The sequence below is a fragment of the Stylophora pistillata genome, chromosome 5 (genome assembly GCF_964205215.1).
Source record: "Stylophora pistillata chromosome 5, jaStyPist1.2, whole genome shotgun sequence".
Taxonomy (NCBI): domain Eukaryota; kingdom Metazoa; phylum Cnidaria; class Anthozoa; order Scleractinia; family Pocilloporidae; genus Stylophora; species Stylophora pistillata.
Genome location: NC_142523.1, coordinates 8,442,512 through 8,464,157, shown reverse-complemented (window position 1 = coordinate 8,464,157; position 21,646 = coordinate 8,442,512). Strand labels below are relative to the sequence as shown.

Sequence of the window (21,646 nt, the reverse complement as noted above, 5' to 3'; positions counted from 1 at the left end):
CAATGAGGGGGGGAGGGGTCATAAAAATACTGCAGAGCCTGATGGGAGGATCAGATAAATTTTTCGTGCTACAACTAAAATCCCCTAAACCCCCCCCCCCCCTTCAGGCGATAAATAACGACTCGTTCCTGATCATAACCCGTGTTTACATCATTCTTTCATTTGTCAATAATTTGAAAAAACTAATTTCAAAGTAATTTGGTCCTCTTGAATTTCCGCAGTCAGGCTTAAAGTGATCCATGTTCCCTTAGAACTATATTTGATTATTTGCCTCAACTATTGAAAAAATTGAGATTGCATAACCCTGCATTTGCTCTCGATATGACTAAAATTAAGGCCAATTTTGCGTTTCTGAGCAGCACAGCGAAGCATAATGGTGGTTGTTTGTATAGGTAGATACCAAACCTTTCGAGAAAAACATGGTTGCCATGGCAATCTAGAGAGAGGTCACACCCTACTAATGACTAACTCAATTTTTGTTCGAAGCCTCTTAGATTACACAAGGCTTTAAAAAAAATCTCATGGCGACGAGCTCTCTCAACAAAGAAAAAACATTTGGAAACATTTGTTAAAGGGGTTTTGACGGACTCGGCTAATAAAAAACGAAAAAGAACAGCAAAAGTAGCCGTAGAATGCATGCTTAAAAAGTGTAAAAAAAGTGTTCTGTGTGATATGCTAAGATGGCGTTTGAAGGTTGCTTTTAAGTAAGTGTGAACGTCTTCGCTGAATTTATCCTGCCAAGCACATTTTCACTGAAATATATATTTTTTGCGTTTTATATCGTATTAAGTGTTAATTTTCAATCAAAACCACATGTGCCTAAAAAAAACTTCCCCACTGCGGAATGGGGATATAAACATTATTAGATCTTTTCAAAGGTTCTTTTAGTGACATAATAGCCGCAGTTTTCTCTTTACTACAAGGTTTCTCAACGTTTCCTTTGATAATAGCATAATCAAGAAAAACTCCTGTAAACAGCACAGTTTAAACTCAACTGATTTCTTCATTTTTGGTCCATATTTCCTCAGAATGCCAGAGATATGTATTAAATGTCTCTCTCACCAAAAGAGTTATAAGTGTATGCTCAAACGCATAACAGGGTCTACAAAATTTGCTTAGCCCAATCGAAAAGCTAACTTGTATATAAAAAAAAGTTATTTTAAAACAGCTGTTTTTAAGTTACTGGACTGAATAGATAGAAAAGGGGGAGTAAAAGGACCCCTCTTCTGGTTGCCATGGCAAACAGTCATCGCAAGTACAAACTGGGAGTATGGAGATTTTACTGCCCATTAGGGAGGATCGTTTGAATACAACAGGGTCGGGGGGGGGGGGGGAGAGGAAACCGGTAAATTGGGACACAACCAAAATCCGCCGACCCACCTATCCAGATGATAAATCATGACCAGTCCTTCAATCAAACTAGAAACTATGCATGTCAATCAAGTGTCCTGAGATAGTTTATTAGATAGATAGTTTATTACCAAATAAAACACATTGCAGCCATAGGCTGAATTGCGTGCTTTTCACAATCTTTGATTATATAAGACTATATAAGACAACCAATTACAAAAATGCTACGACTTAAATAAAATTACTAATATAACAACTATAATTAATATACAGCAGTGGAATAGCTAAAAATCTAGGTTAGCACACGCGCACATAGCCGGGGTAATTGAAGATTTAAAACGATCAGTGCGAAAGCGCGGCATGTTAAAAACGCGCCGGTGTCTAGTATTGTAAGCTGCAAGATGTCTATCTGGCAGCAAATTATATAATTTGTGAGATGGATTTGAGACAGACAAAAACAGATCCATACAGAATTTAATGCGTCTGACATGGAGCGAAGCTAAACCGTGCTTTTTCAAAGAGTCATGGTATGACAGTACAGGTGAAATGATGGATAATGCGCGTCTTTGGACCCTTTCAATGTCATCACTAAGATACGCAGGTAACGCATGATGGAATATTTGTGCGCAGTATTCCAGAACAGGACGTATAGTTGTACAATAAAAATTAATTATGTCATCCGCTGGGACACTGGCTCTCTTCAGGAGGACTAAAAAGTATTATCGTTTGTTTGCTCTTTTTATAACATCATTGATGTGGTTGTTCCACTTAAGGTTACACAAAATAGTCACGCCTAGGATCCTAGCCGACTCTACCGTCTCTAATTCTTTGCCATCTACCAAGAGGGGAATGAAATGGTGTTTCTGCCTTTTGTAGTCGATGACCATAACTTTGCATTTGTCAGCGTTAAGCTGCATCTTCTGTGCTTTGGACCAATCCTCCACCACTTTAACAGCGGTTTGGGCGTCACCTAATGCGTTACGCGGGACGATCTCTGCCACCGACGTGTCATCAACGTACTTCCAAGTTTTAACCTGGGGAATTCTTAGATCGTTTATCATTAGCAAGAAGAGCCATGGCCCCAATTTTGTCCCCTGAGGTACACCAGCTGGCACGGGGCCCCACTCAGAGAAACAATCAGCAGATAATTTTATGCGTTGGTAGTGATGCACTAAGAAGTCGACAACCCAACGTGCTACAACCCGAGGGATATCAAGACTGTAAATTTGATGAGTGAGCAGTTGATGGTCAATGTAGTCAAAAGCTTTGCGGTAGTCAAACAGGACCACCCTGACTGCAGATCCCGTGCCATCAGTTGCGCGCGTCCAGTGATGGAGCATGGACGTCATGGCTAGGGCCGTGGAGGATTTCGGTAAGGGTCTAAACTGGTCGAGATCGATAATTTTCAACAAAGCCGGACCGATGAACGCAGATACCACGAAGTCTTCGGCTAATTTGGAAATTATTGGTGTGAGGGAAATGGGTCGTAAGTGCTTGTTGATGACTTCGACAGGTTTCTGTTTAGGAATGGGTACCACATCCGCCAGCTTCCAAGATGGGGGAAGTTCTTGCTCAGTAAAGCTACAATTAAGGATGGAAGTCACTGGCTGAGCTATAAAGTCAGCATATTCCCTAAACACCCAACTAGGTATCCCATCGGGACCCGCAGCCTTGCGGGGGTTCAACTTTCTGATTGCGGTCAAAACATCGACCTCAGAAATGGTTACCACCGCCGAGTTCGCTTCGAACTATCTCATTACTCGAATTTGACACATTCTAAATTCTAAATATCCCTCATTGATTTACCTTGATTGAGTTGCTCCCCTCTGTATAATTTGGTAAATTTCAAATTTTACTCATGTGGCGTTTTGTCGTTTCTCGTTTATGTTTGACTGATTAGCAGAAAATCGATTTAATAACTTCCTAACGAAAATTTAAGTTATACTCCACTGCAGATTTTTTCGATGATGAAAAAAAAACTAATTTAAAGTAAAAAAGAAACAAACAAAAAAAAAAATCACGAAAATAAAAACCAGCAAACAAAACTTAAAGAACAAAACGGAAAGCAAAAAGGCGAATCCACAAGATAATTCCCGCAAGATGTTTAAGCTGCACAGTAACCTACAAAACACGCTATAAAATCATAAACTAACCTGAATTAAGAGCATCTTTCTCAATGAACTTGATTTTATAAACTTGTTCATGATCAATAACGTACCATGCCTCTCTTCTTTCCTGATCGTCTGGTGGGTGATACACATGAAGAAAATTACAACAGTGTAAATGTAACGTTGAAAGAAAGAACGATGCAGATTAGTTCGGGGAGGGGGGATCAGGAGGGGAAGGGGGAACGGGGGTATGGGGGGATTATGGGGGATCGGAGGGAAGTGGAGAAATATACGGGTTTCTATCACCATATCTCCGATTCGGACTAAAGAACCTTCGAAAATTATTCCAATGTTCTTTGGGTACGACTCAAATCCATTTCCTCTTCGAGAAGTAGTAATTTCCTATAGATGAGTCAGGATAGCTATAGAACAGTGAGGGTTTGGTCAAAAACGGAGGATAAAGGTACAAAATCAACTGTTTTTTTCCTTTCCTTCATCTACCTTGTACCTCTGTGGGAGTCTCTCTTTCCGCGAGAAAAACTGTTTGAAAGACATGCCAAAGTATTGCATGGAATATCCTTCCAGCGCATAACTGATTCGACACATAAATAGCACACGCACATCAACAATTGCGGTTTTTTCAGCACGGTAAACTATTGCCCTTTTTCTATTTCTCGGAATTGAGCAATGTCATTCTTCCTCTGAAATAAATTTAAACTCCAATTCTCGGCGAAGGAAAAGGAACAATTTTTGGAAACGCAAATTTAGCCAGTACTCGTAAATTTAATTGTTATGATGTTATAGGAATTATATGAGTATTACAGTTCCTAAACGAGCCCCGGGACCCCCCTCTCCCTTTTTTATTTCAAAATTTCCCCCCTTCCTTTATTTCAAAACTGTCCCCTTTTTTATTTTCAAATTTTCGCTCCTATAAAATAAACAAACAAAAAGTAAAGTTTCACAAAAAATCTCAGAGCAGATTTCAGAGGAATGAAATCAGGGACCGGCCATTATTTATCGCCTGAGGGGGAGGAGGGGGTCAGAGAATCTTGACTGTCATAATTACTTTTATCTGATCCCCGGTAATGCTTTGTAACATTCTTATGACCCCCCCCCCCTCCCCCAATCAATGAAAAATAATTGACTGGCCGTCATTTTTCTATAGTTCTCCCCCTTTATACTCAGTCGGCGACGAGTAGTTCCCTCTCTGTTCTCCCTACAAACCAAATGATCGCCCATAATCCTGCACCCCCTCCCCCTTCAGTCTATAACTAATGACTCTGGTTCCTGAATAAGAGATCTAAAACAGCATGGTTTAACAACTTGCTAGGAGTCAAGAAAACTGGTATGGTCCATAAATGATATGAAAAATGCAGACAGCCGTATTTATTGTATTTCAGTCCTTTGAATTCTAAATGAAAGATTCTGACTCAGTGTTAAAAAGCTAAAACAGTTCCCTTGCCAAAGGAGGGCCACCGTACAAGGAAAAATAGGAGGAAATTGAAGATGGGGGTAAGAGTTCCATAGAACCCCATACGTTAATTATGCACAGAGTGTTGCAAAGAAACCTTTATATTTAGTCTTTATGAAATGGAATGCATAATTAATGCTGGGGTTATATCGAACTCTTTCCGAACATGGGTTCAAAGTGTGAGAAGACAGCAAAGTGCGACTGTTAAAGTAAATTAGATCGTACTCCTTATTCAGGGATCGGTCATTATTTATCAAAAGGGAGGGGGTTTCGGAGTATTTTGGTTGTGTCACATTAAAACAATTTCTCTCCCCTCCTCCCCACCTTAAGGCTTTTTATTATTCTAACGATACCCCCACTAATTGGCGGTAAATTTCCAGTATTTTTTTTAATTCTTTATTGAAGTTTTTGATGCTCCTATTAAAAAGCTAAAGCAGTTCCTTTGCCAATGCGCAGCTGCAGTGCAAGGGAAAAGAGGAGAAAATTAAACCTAGGCTCAAAGTGCGAGAAGATGGCAAGGCGCGATTATTAGAGTAAATAATGTTAGATAACTAATGAGTGGTCCATAAGGAACCGAAGTTTTAAAGGTTTGCTGATATCATTCGCTGAGGAATAACGTTTTCATGTGCTGGAGATCGATATTTCTCCCGACAAAGCTGATGCATGAAAAGGTTCAGTTATGGAATCTTTGGGGTGCCGGGGTGTCGCTAGATTACGATTATTTTCAAATCTCCCTAATTAGTATTGAGTTTCCTTCTGAACAAAAAACCTGTGCATGCAAAACGTAGTGAATTAGATTTATGGAATATTGCAGCTTTCAATTTCATTCAGTGTTCACAAAAATTATACCCGTGACAAGTTTCCGCACTCTGTTTGTTTCACCGATAAATTAGAAGAAATGAATCATAGGCGAGACAGGCCCATCGACGCATTATATCTTTTAATATTTAGCCAAGGCTCCAGTAAAGGGCTCAAAGTTTTTGGTAACATAATTATTGAGTGTAGGAGAATGAAACTAGATAACTTACTTAAGCTCTTGAAAGACATGACCTTCTGTTACTTCACGTCCTACTCAGTTGGTATGTGGTTGCTGTCCGGTCGCCGGCTGTCCGACTTTAGAATTTTTATTATTACACACACACTTTATTTTTCTTTTTCTTACAAAATAATTTAGATTATGTTGACCCGCAGATAGCAAATTTGCTATTCGAGGCGGGTCAATCATCAACAAACATTATTTACAATATATAAAGAAAATTAAAAACTAAATAATTAGATATTGTTAAATTATAAAAAGAAGCATAGCTGGCAAATACGTCAATAGTTGTTCAATAAAGTATAGAAGCAAATACATTAGTACTGAAAGCAATCGGATCAATTTGTTTTAATTATGCAGTCCTTAAGTTTAGAGGAGATCTTTTCAACATCAAGATAAGAATCTTCATTATCTAGTATCTGATATAAAGACGTTTTAATTTGTTTCTTAAAGGAATGTTTTGATAACGTTTTGAATTCTTTCGGTATCTTATTCCAAATTTTGACACCAACACGCGAGAAAGCCTTTTTTTGTAGATTAAGTCTAGAGTACTTTGTACTAAAGAGCTGCGATTTGGATGATCGAGTATTGTAGGTATGAATATGAGATGTTTTAGTAAATAGTTTCAAAATATTAATGGGAGCCCTCTGGTTGTGCACGTCAAACATAAGTTTACTTACGGCTTCATAATATAGGAACGTAACAGGCAGAATTTTTGCTTTGGCAAATAAAGGGATGGCATACTCTCTTCGATCGGTGAAATAGATTAAGCGCAAAACTCGCTTTTGAAGAACTAAAATCTTGTTTAAATAAGCATTTGACGCATTGCCCCAGGCAAGGAGTCCATAAGTTATATAAGGTAGAATTAATGAATTGTAAATATTTACAAGGATAGTAGAGGGAAAGAAGTACCTCAGCTTTGCAATCATCCCTATTGTTTTACTTATTTTTACGATAACAGAGTCAACATGGTTTTTCCATGACAAATTTTGATCAATTAAAACGCCTAGATATTTGATATAACTTTTTTGCTCTAAACTAACTCTTCGGTTTGTCTCACAATCTAAAATACCTATTTGTGGAGAAAAATGCATTTTTTTCTGATGAGGACGAAAAATTAAGAAATTTGATTTTTTTGTATTCAATGTCAACCTATTTGTAGTTAACCAGTCATGTACGTTATTCAACTCTACATTAACCGTTTGCTCGATCGCCTTAAGATTCTTACCAGCATAAAGTATATTAGTATCATCCGCAAAGAGATAAAATTTTAGTTTATCAGAACAAAGGTGAATGTCATTTATGTAAAGTAAAAATAGAAGAGGTCCAAGGACTGATCCCTGGGGGACACCACAGGGGGAGATAAGTTTTGTTGATAAATGCTCTCCAATCTGAATTGTTTGTGTTCTATTTTTTAAATATGATTGAAACCAGTCATTTATCAATCCACGGAAACCGTAAAAGTTCAATTTATTGAGTAATATTTCATGATTGACCGTATCAAATGCCTTTTTCAGGTCAATAAAGACACCGCATGAGAAGTACCGTTTATCCATATTACGTAGTATATCTTCGACAATATCAAGTACTGCATGCTCTGTGGAATGTGACTTGCGAAAGCCATACTGTGAGGAGTACAATAGGTTGTTTTTGTCAATAAATTCCTTCATCCGGAAGTACAAAAGTTACCTGACACATGTTATGAAACTATTTGTCGTACCAAAAAGTCGTAATTTTAAGCCAAATAGGTAATCGAAGCTCGGAGCTCTATGTTCGAAGTTCCTGACAGAACAAAGACAATTATTACTTCATCGAGTGAAAACATATTTGCAATGCAGATCAATCATTCCGTTACCTCACTGTTTGTCATCTAAATGACATTTCGACAAGGGGAGGTGTGATTTTTGCTAATGATACTTTTTGCTGCAGTGAACTGTAGTTGTGTCCAGGAAGAGTTACTCATATGTTATGCGGAAGAGGACAAAATGACAGGATTCAAAAAGGGAAGGAAACAATGAGAGTAAAGACAAAGATAACTTCTTGAAAAAATTTTGAGTAAGAGAATAGAAATCTGAAGACCTTTTTCCAAAAGCAAGAAAACCAGAAATGCGATAAGTGCAATGTTCACCAGAAAAAAAGCGTCCAGAATCTAACTCAAACTTAGTGTAGACTGGCATAATATCTTGTTGAGCATGATATGAATTTCACAAGACAGGGTTTTAACATGATTATAGCACCAGCACTCCACTTAATTTCAGACTTTCCAGTAAACAAAGGAACTTAGGTGAAGGTGTAGTCTTATCGTCCGGGTGAGTGTAGTTCTGAGAAGGACTGTTGTCGGTGGTAGTGACTGACGTTTCGACAACCTGTGCGGAAGTCATCATCAGAGTCAAGTGAATAGTTGTTGTCAGTAGAGTGTTCTTATTTCAGTTCGTGTAAAATGATAAGTCAGTTTTTCCGTGATGTTATTGGCTGTAAGACTCATGTGGCGTAAGACTGTCGTGATTGGTCTGTTTCGATCCGTCAGTAAAGTTAGGTCGTTTTGTTCGGTCGTTCTGTTCGGTTAACGTTGGTTAGTAAATGACGTAGTGTGGTGATGGGTTTGTGGGCGACGCGGATATTGAAGGATAGTAAGATGCGCGAGATGTTTTCAGACATGCCTTTTATGTACGGTATGGTTGCTGTAGTCGTGGGGGTTGCGGTGTCGTTTGTTTCGGTAGTGGTAGTGGGTCGGTGAGTGTTTCGTCGGATGAAGTCGTTGTTCTAGTTGTTCTTCGTAAAAACACGGTGAAGGTATTTGTTATCGTCGCATAAGCTGTCTGTCGAGTTGCATACTAGTTGCGCGCGTCGTGTCAGAGTTCTGATAGTTGTGGCTTTCGTTACGATACGTTGACGACACATTCACCGCAGTTCGACACGAAGAAATTGACGCATTCCACCACCACCTTAACGAACAAAACACTGACATACAGTTTACCAGAGAAGTCGAAGAAAATGGCAAACTTCCTTTTCTAAACTGCCTGGTAAGCCACAACGACAACTCATTACGGACTCATTTACAGGAAACCGACACACACCTACAGATTACTAGACGAGTCATCCTACAACCCTACATCACACAAAGCCACAACTATCAGAACTCTAACACGACGCGCACAACTAATATGCGACTCGACAGACAGCTTATCCGACGAGAACAAATACCTTCACCGTGTTTTTACGAAGAACAACTACAACAATGACTTCATCCGACGAAACACTCACCGACTCACTACTACCACCGAGACAAACGACACCGCAACCCCTACGACTACAGCAGCCATACCGTACATTTAAGGCATGTCTGCGTCGCCCACAAACCCATCGCCACACTACGTCAGTTACTAACCAACGTTAAAGACAAAGACGAACCGAGGAACAGACAGGGAACGATTTATAAGATCAATTGTTCCGACTGCCAAGCCTCCTACATCGGTGAGACTGGCAGAAACCTCACAACAAGACTGACTGAACACAGACGGGCGACGAGGAAAGGTGATGTCAGCAGTCACATTGCTGAACACCATCGACTTACCAACCACAACATTGACTGGGACTCTGCGCAATGTCTAACCTACAGTACTGACTATTTTCAACAACCGACTCTGGAAAGCTGGTTTACTAACTTAGAACAGACTCCCCTAAACAAATGTCAACACTTACCCGCTCCATACAAACGACTCATTCACGACATAAACATCACAAACCACCGAAAAAGAACGACCTTACTTTACCGACAGATCGAAACAGACCAATCACGACCGACTTACGTCACTAGAGTCTTACAGCCAATAACATCACGGCAAAACCAACCGATTATTTCACACGAACTGGAATAAGAACATTCTACTGTCAACAATCATTCACTTGACTCTGATGATGACTTCCGCACAGGTTGTCGAAACGTCAGTCACTACCACCGACAACAGTCCTTCTCAGGACTACACTCACCCGGACGATCAGACTACACCTCCACATGTTACCCCCGGGCTCAAGCCATTTACTGCAAAGGAACTTGAGGAAAAAAAAATTAAAAAAAATAATAATAATGTGCCACTTTTACTAGCGCAATCTGTAAGGTTCTATACCCTCAACAAAGGGAAAGGAATACTGTTCGTAACGAAGGAGCTATTAGCTAAAGAACGGCTGCGAAGGAGACGTGGCATTTTCAGGCCAGCGGAGGCAAACACGAGACATGCGCGCAGGAGGATGCTGCGAACCACACGCGACAATCGTCTTTCGAGCTCTAACCGACCTCCCATAGTGCCAGGCTCTGTTCACCTCAAACAAAAGCAGATTTTCTTTGTAGAGCATTACACAAATTCTCAAACCATTATCTTGGTTGATTGGGCATCGAATATAATAAAGAGCTTTTTTTGAGGCTTATGGAAACAAGGGCTTTTTAGGTTGGCAAGTAGTGGCGTAGCTAGGATTTCACACATTCGAATTCTGTGCTCCTTACGTAAACTGGCCTACACTCCTGCTCTATTTTGTGTATCAACAAGCTCGTGTTCACACCGCGAAAATGACTGACGAATAGAGTATGATTAGAGCCATGCGGATTCTGTGCATTCGCGCGGTTTTTGCCAAACGGAATTATAAGTTTTATCTATTGTTCTAACAAACAATCTTTTCAACCACCAAAACGCAACACCATCGACTGCAGAAGTGCCATTACTTAACTCCTTTAATAATTAGCCTACAGAGTTAAAGATTACGATACGTACAGCACGCCAAAAGTTACTATGGTTGTGATGATTCAAACTATGAAAAATTTTCAAATTTTAAAGGATTAATTCGATGTCAAAACTAGAAATTAAACTTAATAGGTTCTAGAGGAACCATACTCCGACAAAAGTCCAACGTTCATTGCAATAAAGTCACAAAAGTAAACTGAAGTCTTGATATCTTTGTTTGAACTCTCAATTCCTATTTGATCTTCGCTGATCTAAGAGTAACGAGCCTAACGCTTTAAAGAATTACGAATTTATGATCATTGAACTTTATGTGTTACCAATATTCAGTTCTGCTGTACGTAGCTGAGCAAGTGCATTCTGAGCAAATCTCACTTTCTCATCTTCAGGGCCAAAGTTCTTGACATAAATCGCCAACGCAAGATCATAGCACTCTTTTGCTTTTCGGCTGAGACCGAGATAATTGTGCACATCGCCCAGTTTTATGTTAGTATCTGCTACCCTGACGTGTTCCGGACCGAATATCTTAAGGCGAACATCCAGCGCTCACTCGTGAAAGTCTTTTGCCTGCTTTAGGTCACCCAGCTGCTCGTGCACAATGCCCAGGTTGTTGTTAGATATTGCGACATCAACGTGCTCAAATCCGAGCTTTTTCAGCCAAACATCCAGCGCTCGCTCGTGACAATCTTTTGCCTGCTTTAGGTCACCCAGCTGCTCGTGGACAAGGCCCAGGTTATTATAAGACGTTCCGACGTGAACATGCTCAGGTCCGAGCTTTTTCAGCCGAACATCCAGCGCTCGCTCGTGACAATCTTTTGCCTGCCTTAGGTCACCCAGCTGCCAGTGGACAAGGCCCAGGTTATTGTAAGACGTTGCGACATGAACATGCTCAGGTCCGAGCTTTTTCAGCCAAACATCCAGCGCTCGCTCGTGAAAGTCTTTTGCCTGCTTTAGGTCACCCAGCTCCTCGTAAACAAGGCCCAGGTTATTATAAGACGTTCTGACATAAACATGCTCAGGTCCGAGCTTTTTCAGCCGAACATCCAGCGCTCGCTCGTGACAATCTTTTGCCTGCTTTAGGTCACCCAGCTGCCAGTGGACAAAACCCAGGTTATTGTAAGACGTTGCGACATGAACATGCTCAGGTCCGAGCTTTTTCAGCCAAACATCCAGTGCTCGCTCGTGACAATCTTTTTCCTGCTTTAGGTCACCCAGCTTATCGTGGACAAGGCCCAGGTTATTCTAAGACATTGCGACATCAACATGCTCAGGTCCGAGCTTTTTCAGCCAAACATCCAGCGCTCACTCGTGACAATCTTTTCCCTGCTTTAGGTCACCCAGCTGCTCGTGGACAAGGCCCAGGCTATTGTAAGACATTGCGACATCAACATGCTCAGGTCCGAGCTTTTTCAGCCGAACATCCAGCGCTCGCTCGTGAAAGTCTTTTGCCTGCTTTAGGTCACCCAGCTGCCGGTGGACAAGGCCCAGGTTATTATAAGACCTTGCGACATCAACATGCTCAGGTCCGAGCTTTCTCAGCCAAACATCCAGTGCTCGCTCGTGACAATCTTTTGCCTGCCTTAGGTCACCCAGCTGACAGTGGACAAGGCCCAGGTTATTGTAAGACGTTGCGACATGAACATGCTCAGGTCCGAGCTTTTTCAGCCAAACATCCAGCGCTCGCTCGTGAAAGTCTTTTGCCTGCTTTAGGTCACCCAGCTCCTCGTAAACAAGGCCCAGGTTATTATAAGACGTTCTGATATAAACATGCTCAGGTCCGAGCTTTTTCAGCCGAACATCCAGCGCTCGCTCGTGACAATCTTTTGCCTGCCTTAGGTCACCCAGCTGCCAGTGGACAAAACCCAGGTTATTGTAAGACGTTGCGACATGAACATGCTCAGGTCCGAGCTTTTTCAGCCAAACATCCAGTGCTCGCTCGTGACAATCTTTTTCCTGTTTTAGGTCACCCAGCTTATCGTGGACAAGGCCCAGGTTATTCTAAGACATTGCGACATGAACATGCTCAGCTCCGAGCTTTTTCAGCCAAACATCCAGCGCTCACTCGTGACAATCTTTTCCCTGCTTTAGGTCACCCAGCTGCTCGTGGACAAGGCCAAGGCTATTGTAAGACATTGCGACATCAACATGCTCAGGTCCGAGCTTTTTCAGCCGAACATCCAGCGCTCGCTCGTGAAAGTCTTTTGCCTGCTTTAGGTCACCCAGCTGCTTGTGGACAAGGCCCAGTCTATTGTAAGACATTGCGACATCAATATGCTCAGGTCCGAGCTTTTTCAGCCGAACATCCAGCGCTCGCTCGTGAAGGTCTTTTGCCTGCTTTAGGTCACCCAGCTGCCGGTGGACAAGGCCCAGGTTATTATAAGACCTTGCGACATCAACATGCTCAGGTCCGAGCTTTTTCAGCCAAACATCCAGTGCTCGCTCGTGACAATCTTTTGCCTGCTTTAGGTCACCCAGCTTATCGTGGACAAGGCCCAGGTTATTGTAAGACATTGCGACATCAACATGCTCAGGTCCGAGCTTTTTCAGCAAAACATCCAGCGCTCGCTCGTGAAAGTCTTTTGCCTGCTTTAGGTCACCCAGCTGCTCGTGGACAAGGCCCAGGTTATTATAAGACGTTGCGACATCAACATGCTCAGGTCCGAGCTTTTTCAGCCAAACATCCAGCGCTCGCTCGTGAAAGTCTTTTGCCTGCTTTAGGTCACCCAGCTGCCGGTGGACAAGGCCCAGGTTATTATAAGACGTTGCGACATCAACATGGTCAGGTCCGAGCTTTTTCAGCCAAACATCCAGCGCTCGCTCGTGAAAGTCTTTTGCCTGCTTTAGGTCACCCAGCTGCTTGTAGACAAGGCCCAGGCTATTGTAAGACGTTGCGACATGAACATGCTCAGCTCCGAGCTTTTTCAGCCAAACATCCAGCGCTCGCTCGTGAAAGTCTTTTGCCTGCTTTAGGTCACCCAGCTGGTTGTAGACAAGGCCCAGGCTATAGTAAGACATTGCGACATCAACATGCTCAGGTCCGAGCTTTTTCAGCCAAACATCCAGCGCTCGCTCGTGAAAGTCTTTTGCCTGCTTTAGGTCACCCAGCTGCCGGTGGACAAGGCCCAGGTTATTATAAGACGTTGCGACATGAACATGCTCAGGTCCGAGCTTTTTCAGCCGAACATCCAGCGCTCGCTCGTGAAGGTCTTTTGCCTGCTTTAGGTCACCCAGCTGCCGGTGGACAAGGCCCAGATTATTATAAGACCTTGCGACATCAACATGCTCAGGTCCGAGCTTTTTCAGCCGAACATCCAGCGCTCGCTCGTGAAAGTCTTTTGCCTGCTTTAGGTCACCCAGCTGCTTGTGGACAAGGCCCAGTCTATTGTAAGACATTGCGACATCAATATGCTCAGGTCCGAGCTTTTTCAGCCGAACATCCAGCGCTCGCTCGTGAAGGTCTTTTGCCTGCTTTAGGTCACCCAGCTGCCGGTGGACAAGGCCCAGGTTATTATAAGACCTTGCGACATCAACATGCTCAGGTCCGAGCTTTTTCAGCCAAACATCCAGTGCTCGCTCGTGACAATCTTTTGCCTGCCTTAGGTCACCCAGCTGCCAGTGGACAAGGCCCAGGTTATTGTAAGACGTTGCGACGTGAACATGCTCAGGTCCGAGCTTTTTCAGCCAAACATCCAGCGCTCGCTCGTGAAAGTCTTTTGCCTGCTTTAGGTCACCCAGCTCCTCGTAAACAAGGCCCAGGTTATAATAAGACGTTCTGACATAAACATGCTCAGGTCCGAGCTTTTTCAGCCGAACATCCAGCGCTCGCTCGTGACAATCTTTTGCCTGCCTTAAGTCACCCAGCTGCCAGTGGACAAAACCCAGGTTATTGTAAGACGTTGCGACATGAACATGCTCAGGTCCGAGCTTTTTCAGCCAAACATCCAGTGCTCGCTCGTGACAATCTTTTTCCTGCTTTAGGTCACCCAGCTTATCGTGGACAAGGCCCAGGTTATTCTAAGACATTGCGACATCAACATGCTCAGGTCCGAGCTTTTTCAGCCAAACATCCAGCGCTCACTCGTGACAATCTTTTCCCTACTTTAGGTCACCCAGCTGCTCGTGGACAAGGCCAAGGCTATTGTAAGACATTGCGACATCAACATGCTCAGGTCCGAGCTTTTTCAGCCGAACATCCAGCCCTCGCTCGTGAAAGTCTTTTGCCTGCTTTAGGTCACCCACCTGCTTGTGGACAAGGCCCAGTCTATTGTAAGACATTGCGACATCAATATGCTCAGGTCCGAGCTTTTTCAGCCGAACATCCAGCGCTCGCTCGTGAAGGTCTTTTGCCTGCCTTAGGTCACCCAGCTGCCGGTGGACAAGGCCCAGGTTATTATAAGACCTTGCGACATCAACATGCTCAGGTCCGAGCTTTTTCAGCCAAACATCCAGTGCTCGCTCGTGACAATCTTTTGCCTGCTTTAGGTCACCCAGCTTATCGTGGACAAGGCCCAGGTTATTGTAAGACATTGCGACATCAACATGCTCAGGTCCGAGCTTTTTCAGCAAAACATCCAGCGCTCGCTCGTGAAAGTCTTTTGCCTGCTTTAGGTCACCCAGCTGCTCGTGGACAAGGCCCAGGTTATTATAAGACCTTGCGACATCAACATGCTCAGGTCCGAGCTTTTTCAGCCAAACATCCAGCGCTCGCTCGTGAAAGTCTTTTGCCTGCTTTAGGTCACCCAGCTGCCGGTGGACAAGGCCCAGGTTATTATAAGACGTTGCGACATCAACATGGTCAGGTCCGAGCTTTTTCAGCCAAACATCCAGCGCTCGCTCGTGAAAGTCTTTTGCCTGCTTTAGGTCACCCAGCTGCTTGTAGACAAGGCCCAGGCTATTGTAAGACTTTGCGACATGAACATGCTCAGCTCCGAGCTTTTTCAGCCAAACATCCAGCGCTCGCTCGTGAAAGTCTTTTGCCTGCTTTAGGTCACCCAGCTGGTTGTAGACAAGGCCCAGGCTATAGTAAGACATTGCGACATCAACATGCTCAGGTCCGAGCTTTTTCAGCCAAACATCCAGCGCTCACTCGTGAAAGTCTTTTGCCTGCTTTAGGTCACCCAGCTGCCGGTGGACAAGGCCCAGGTTATTATAAGACGTTGCGACATCAACATGCTCAGGTCCGAGCTTTTTCAGCCAAACATCCAGCGCTCGCTCGTGAAAGTCTTTTGCCTGCTTTAGGTCACCCAGGTGCTCGTGGACAAGGCCCAGGTTATTATAAGACGTTGCGACATCAACATGCTCAGGTCCGAGCTTTTTCAGCCGAACATCCAGCGCTCGCTCGTGAAGGTCTTTTGCCTGCTTTAGGTCACCCAGCTGCCGGTAGACAAGGCCCAGGTTATTATAAGACCTTGCGACATGAACATGCTCAGGTCCGAGCTTTTTCAGCCAAACATCCAGCGCTCGCTCGTGAAGGTCTTTTGCCTGCTTTAGGTCACCCAGCTGCCGGTGGACAAGGCCCAGGTTATTATAAGACCTTGCGACATCAACATGCTCAGGTCCGAGCTTTTTCAGCCAAACATCCAGTGCTCGCTCGTGACAATCTTTTGCCTTCTTTAGGTCACCCAGCTTATCGTGGACAAGGCCCAGGTTATTGTAAGACATTGCGACATCAACATGCTCAGGTCCGAGCTTTTTCAGCAAAACATCCAGCGCTCGCTCGTGAAAGTCTTTTGCCTGCTTTAGGTCACCCAGCTGCTCGTGGACAAGGCCCAGGTTATTATAAGACGTTGCGACATCAACATGCTCAGGTCCGAGCTTTTTCAGCCAAACATCCAGCGCTCGCTCGTGAAAGTCTTTTGCCTGCTTTAGGTCACCCAGCTGCCGGTGGACAAGGCCCAGGTTATTATAAGACGTTGCGACATCAACATGGTCAGGTCCGAGCTTTTTCAGCCAAACATCCAGCGCTCGCTCGTGAAAGTCTTTTGCCTGCTTTAGGTCACCCAGCTGCTTGTAGACAAGGCCCAGGCTATTGTAAGACGTTGCGACATGAACATGCTCAGCTCCGAGCTTTTTCAGCCAAACATCCAGCGCTCGCTCGTGAAAGTCTTTTGTCTGCTTTAGGTCACCCAGCTGGTTGTAGACAAGGCCCAGGCTATAGTAAGACATTGCGACATCAACATGCTCAGGTCCGAGCTTTTTCAGCCAAACATCCAGCGCTCGCTCGTGAAAGTCTTTTGCCTGCTTTAGGTCACCCAGCTGCCGGTGGACAAGGCCCAGGTTATTATAAGACGTTGCGACATCAACATGCTCAGGTCCGAGCTTTTTCAGCCAAACATCCAGCGCTCGCTCGTGAAAGTCTTTTGCCTGCTTTAGGTCACCCAGGTGCTCGTGGACAAGGCCCAGGTTATTATAAGACGTTGCGACATGAACATGCTCAGGTCCGAGCTTTTTCAGCCGAACATCCAGCGCTCGCTCGTGAAGGTCTTTTGCCTGCTTTAGGTCACCCAGCTGCCGGTGGACAAGGCCCAGGTTATTATAAGACCTTGCGACATGAACATGCTCAGGTCCGAGCTTTTTCAGCCGAACATCCAGCGCTCGCTCGTGAAGGTCTTTTGCCTGCTTTAGGTCACCCAGCTGCCGGTGGACAAGGCCCAGGTTATTATAAGACCTTGCGACATCAACATGCTCAGGTCCGAGCTTTTTCAGCCGAACATCCAGCGCTCGCTCGTGAAGGTCTTTTGCCTGCTTTAGGTCACCCAGCTGCCGGTGGACAAGGCCCAGGTTATTATAAGACCTTGCGACATCAACATGCTCAGGTCCGAGCTTTTTCAGCCAAACATCCAGTGCTCGCTCGTGACAATCTTTTTCCTGCTTTAGGTCACCCAGCTTATCGTGGACAAGGCCCAGGTTATTATAAGACGTTGCGACATCAACATGCTCAGGTCCGAGCTTTTTCAGCAAAACATCCAGCGCTCGCTCGTGAAAGTCTTTTGCCTGCTTTAGGTCACCCAGCTGCTTGTGGACAAGGCCCAGGCTATTGTAAGACGTTGCGACATGAACATGCTCAGGTCCGAGCTTTTTCAGCCAAACATCCAGCGCTCGCTCGTGAAAGTCTTTTGCCTGCTTTAGGTCACCCAGCTGGTTGTAGACAAGGCCCAGGCTATAGTAAGACATTGCGACATCAACATGCTGAGGTCCGAGCTTTTTCAGCCAAACATCCAGCGCTCGCTCGTGAAGGTCTTTTGCCTGCTTTAGGTCACCCAGCTGCCGGTGGACAAGGCCCAGGTTATTATAAGACGTTGCGACATGAACATGCTCAGGTCCGAGCCTTTTCAGCCAAACATCCAGCGCTCGCTCGTGAAAGTCTTTTGCCTGCTTTAGGTCACCCAGGTGCTCGTGGACAAGGCCCAGGTTATTATAAGACGTTGCGACATGAACATGCTCAGGTCCGAGCTTTTTCAGCCGAACATCCAGTGCTCGCTCGTGACAATCTTTTGCCTGCTTTAGGTCACCCAGCTTCCGGTGGACAATACCCAGGTGATTATAAATATCTATGATTCGTAATTCATTACTTGGGTTTCTCAACTTGACAATTGCTAAGACTGCTGTAAAGTAACTTCTTGCAGCTGGATATTGAGAGTGCTCGCAGCACATATTTCCGAGGGTTGTCAGGACTTTAAGATAGTTCTGCAGAGTCAACATATCAATTTGAGAAACTTGAGATATTCCGTCTTCAGAAAACAAATGTTCGGCTTCTGTAATTACTTTTGCCAGGTGAGGAACATTTTTTGTTCCAATAACTAGAGAATCTTGATCCTTGAATTTAGAGAAGGATGAAAGAGCCCTTAGTATGGATTTTATATGCTTATCCTTGTCAGATTTCTTTGTTACTGAATTAACAACGTAATGGACGACTCCATGCACTCGAATGTAAACACCGCTCTCCTCTTCGTCAAACAACAACAATGGGCATCGACTTATCTTTACCCCAATCGCATCTTTATGTTCCAATTCCTTTTCCATTTCCATAATGTAGTTGGCGACAATATCTTTTAGTATTGGTTGTGGCGCACAAAGAGAGAGAAAAGTAAACAAGTGATTTACAACTGTGTCGGATCTCATTATCTTTTCCAAGGCGAGTGTTGTCGCTGTGGTCATTGTTTTTGAGTAACTTGGGTTTGTCTCGGCAAGAATGTTCTCAGTTATACTTCGGTGCCCTTCTTCAAGTTTCTTTAGAAAGTCAGTCCAGCCGAATTTTGAAGCTATTTTGCTATTCCGAACTTCTCTTACATAAATGGCGGCGCTGGCTAAAGCCAGTGGCTGGTAGTCCAAAGTTCGTGCAATTTCTTTTTCTACCTCGTTATCAGTGACACCAGAAAGGAGCCTTAACAAGGAGCTGGCATCATCAGGTAGCAATCCTTTGCTTACAGAGATGTGCTGAATGAAAGAGCTTTCTAAGGGAATAGAGTTGGTGTCTTGTGTTGTTATCAGCGACTGGCCCCTCGCCCATTGTTGGTTTCCTGGACCTGGCAAATAAGTTTGTACATGAGACAAACTAGTGACATTATCAACAACCAACAACCACGACGTAAAAAGCCCGATTTTCGCGCTTATTAGCGTCTTCAGATTTGCAATTTTCTCGTCTGCGTTCAGATATTTGGAATTACGAGTGTCTGTAACTGAGTAATCTGGACATTTACACTGTCGAGCGAAGGAGACATACGATTCCAAAAGTGTTTCTGAACTTTCGGCATTAAGTGTCATGACAAATGAAATCGCAGAGGGAGTTTTTTTGCCTTCGTCGAAAAATCGCTTGGCTACTAGTCGGGCCAGCTGAGATTTTCCACTTCCGGGGTTCCCGGATAAGTACAAGGTGCTTAAGCTGTCATTGTTGTCATCTTTGAGTGCTTTGAGGTGTTGTGTGATTTTATCAACCTCCGACCTGCGAGGGAAGACATCATGTGTGGGTTCAGGAGGGAGAATACAAAACGGGAAAACTTCGGTTTGCGACTGTTCTTCAAGTGTCTGTCGTTGATTCTCTTTTTCTTCGAGTTGTGTTTCTTTTTCAACAAGTTCTTCGTATTTTTCTTGAAGTTTTGTTTCCTTCTCCATGACGTCTTGTTGAAGTTTGTCAACTTTCTTTAGAACATTTCTCAACTCTTCCGTTGGGAAACTTGTCTGAGTTTGGATTTCATGGATTTTGAAAATCGCAAGCCCGAGTGCGTGAAATGCAGTATTAACCTTTGAAATCGCATTTTGAAAATCTCTGTTGGAGAGTTGGCCTAGTGGCATGTGCGCAAATTCTTCATTGCGAAATAACCTGAGGTCATCCACATTTAATTTTACAGTTGGACAGAGACCGCGGATACAATCGGAATGAAGAATGGCATAAAAGAGCATGGTACAATCCCATTCCGCTCTGTCACCATTGGTCATAGTTGTCAAGAGACGGGCGTTTCTACTTCTGTTTCGTGGGGACTCACCGTTCCAAAAGTCCATTCCATTTTTCGGTTCATCTTTCCATTCTCCCAGGGTTCCCTTGTAGCGATTGTCCCATTCTCGTTTGAAGATTGTTCGAAGGCCTTCAGTTAGCACATCGGTGACAATGTAACAGATCCTGTAGTAATTCAGCTGCTCCTCAGTATATTCCATTGGAGCGGCCATATTCAACCAGACCTTATACAAAGGCAGTGTCTCCATTAGTCAAGTCATTCAGTTGTAAAACTTAATTAATCTTCTTTGCAATTGAGTACTAAGAAATTTTCAACTTTGTCTAACATTTACTACGATTAATAGTTGAGTTAGATGCGGGAAAGGTTTGGGGACGTGGGTTTGACAGTAAAGTTGCCACGTCAGAATTTTATTCGTTTGAGAACTAGTCAAGAGTTGAGCGTCGCTAACGGCCAAACTTAGAAGGCCGCCAAAGAAAGAAATCAAGCGACACCTCGTCTCTGGAAATGGAGCTGGTTTCCCATGAAAACAACATGATTTTAACCTCAAAAGTTTGTCACCAAACTTTTATCGCTTCTCACTCAACTGAAAATTGTAGTATGTATTTGTTAACTGATAAGCTTGAGTTCACAATGGAATTAGGAAAAAAGGAATAAGAAATATATACTTTATTGATGGGTTCAGTTTCATGACGTTTTTCCACGATCTTTAAAAGGGCAAGTCTTGAAATGGAATCGTTAAGGGAAAAAAGACAAGAAGACGGCCAAAAAACGCCTCACAGCAAGATGTTCTGGCTGAGAGGAAACACTGGGACCACATCTGGTGGCATGGACCACCCTCGTAGGCTAACTCAGGATTGTACGAGTTGGTGCAGGGAGATTGTCAATGGCCTATGCTCGAGGAGGAGCCTGGACACAAACTATTTGTTTAAAGAGAGTATCTGATCAACTGCGCAGCTACCCCTCCTTTAACCCAACAACAGTCGACTGATGAGAAGTTAAGGTTAATGTTGGGTTAGGGGAGGGGTAGGTGCGCAGTTGTTCAGGTACTCACACTGATCCAAACCAATGCGAGATTTAGGGATGAATTAGACTAAACTGAAGATATCGGCGACATACTATGACTTTGAGAAACATATAACTGTGTATGTATAGTTACGAAATTTAGTGTTTTAGTGGTCCTGGGGACCAGTGTCACTCGTCGCCTAGGGGATGGAGGGTGGAGAATCTTGGAGGATTGCGTGGTTTTTAGGGAGGAGCAATCGTCTCCGATGGAGTATAAAGCGGAAACTGTAGAAAATTTATTGCCAATTCATCGCTAATCAAAGTGAGAATCATTGCCAGTTTTAGAGAAACTGTACGCCCACCCTTCCTAACAACAGTCAACTCGTAACAAGTAAGGGTGACTGTAAGCTTCATTGGGGGAGGGGTAACCTCGAAGTTGCTCACATTGATCCAAACAGATGCGAGATTTAAGGCCCGTTTAAACGTTTTAACAT

At 43.7% G+C, this 21,646-nt stretch overlaps 2 protein-coding genes across 2 annotated transcripts; both read right to left on the bottom strand.

The window, feature by feature from the left end:
• Positions 1-10,693: 10,693 nt before the first annotated feature.
• On the bottom strand, positions 10,694-11,940 carry LOC148730089 (uncharacterized; the record flags this gene model as incomplete). Its single annotated transcript, XM_088761756.1, has 1 exon — positions 10,694-11,940. A coding segment is annotated over one exon (696 nt), but the record flags the coding sequence as incomplete, so codon positions are not given.
• A 749-nt stretch (positions 11,941-12,689) lies between these two features.
• LOC148730088 (uncharacterized) lies at positions 12,690-21,354 on the bottom strand. Its single transcript, XM_088760139.1, is given in 2 exon segments — positions 12,690-14,685; positions 14,938-21,354. Coding segments are annotated over 2 exon segments (7,389 nt in total). The 5' UTR covers positions 20,398-21,354; the 3' UTR covers positions 12,690-12,756.
• Positions 21,355-21,646: the final 292 nt, after the last annotated feature.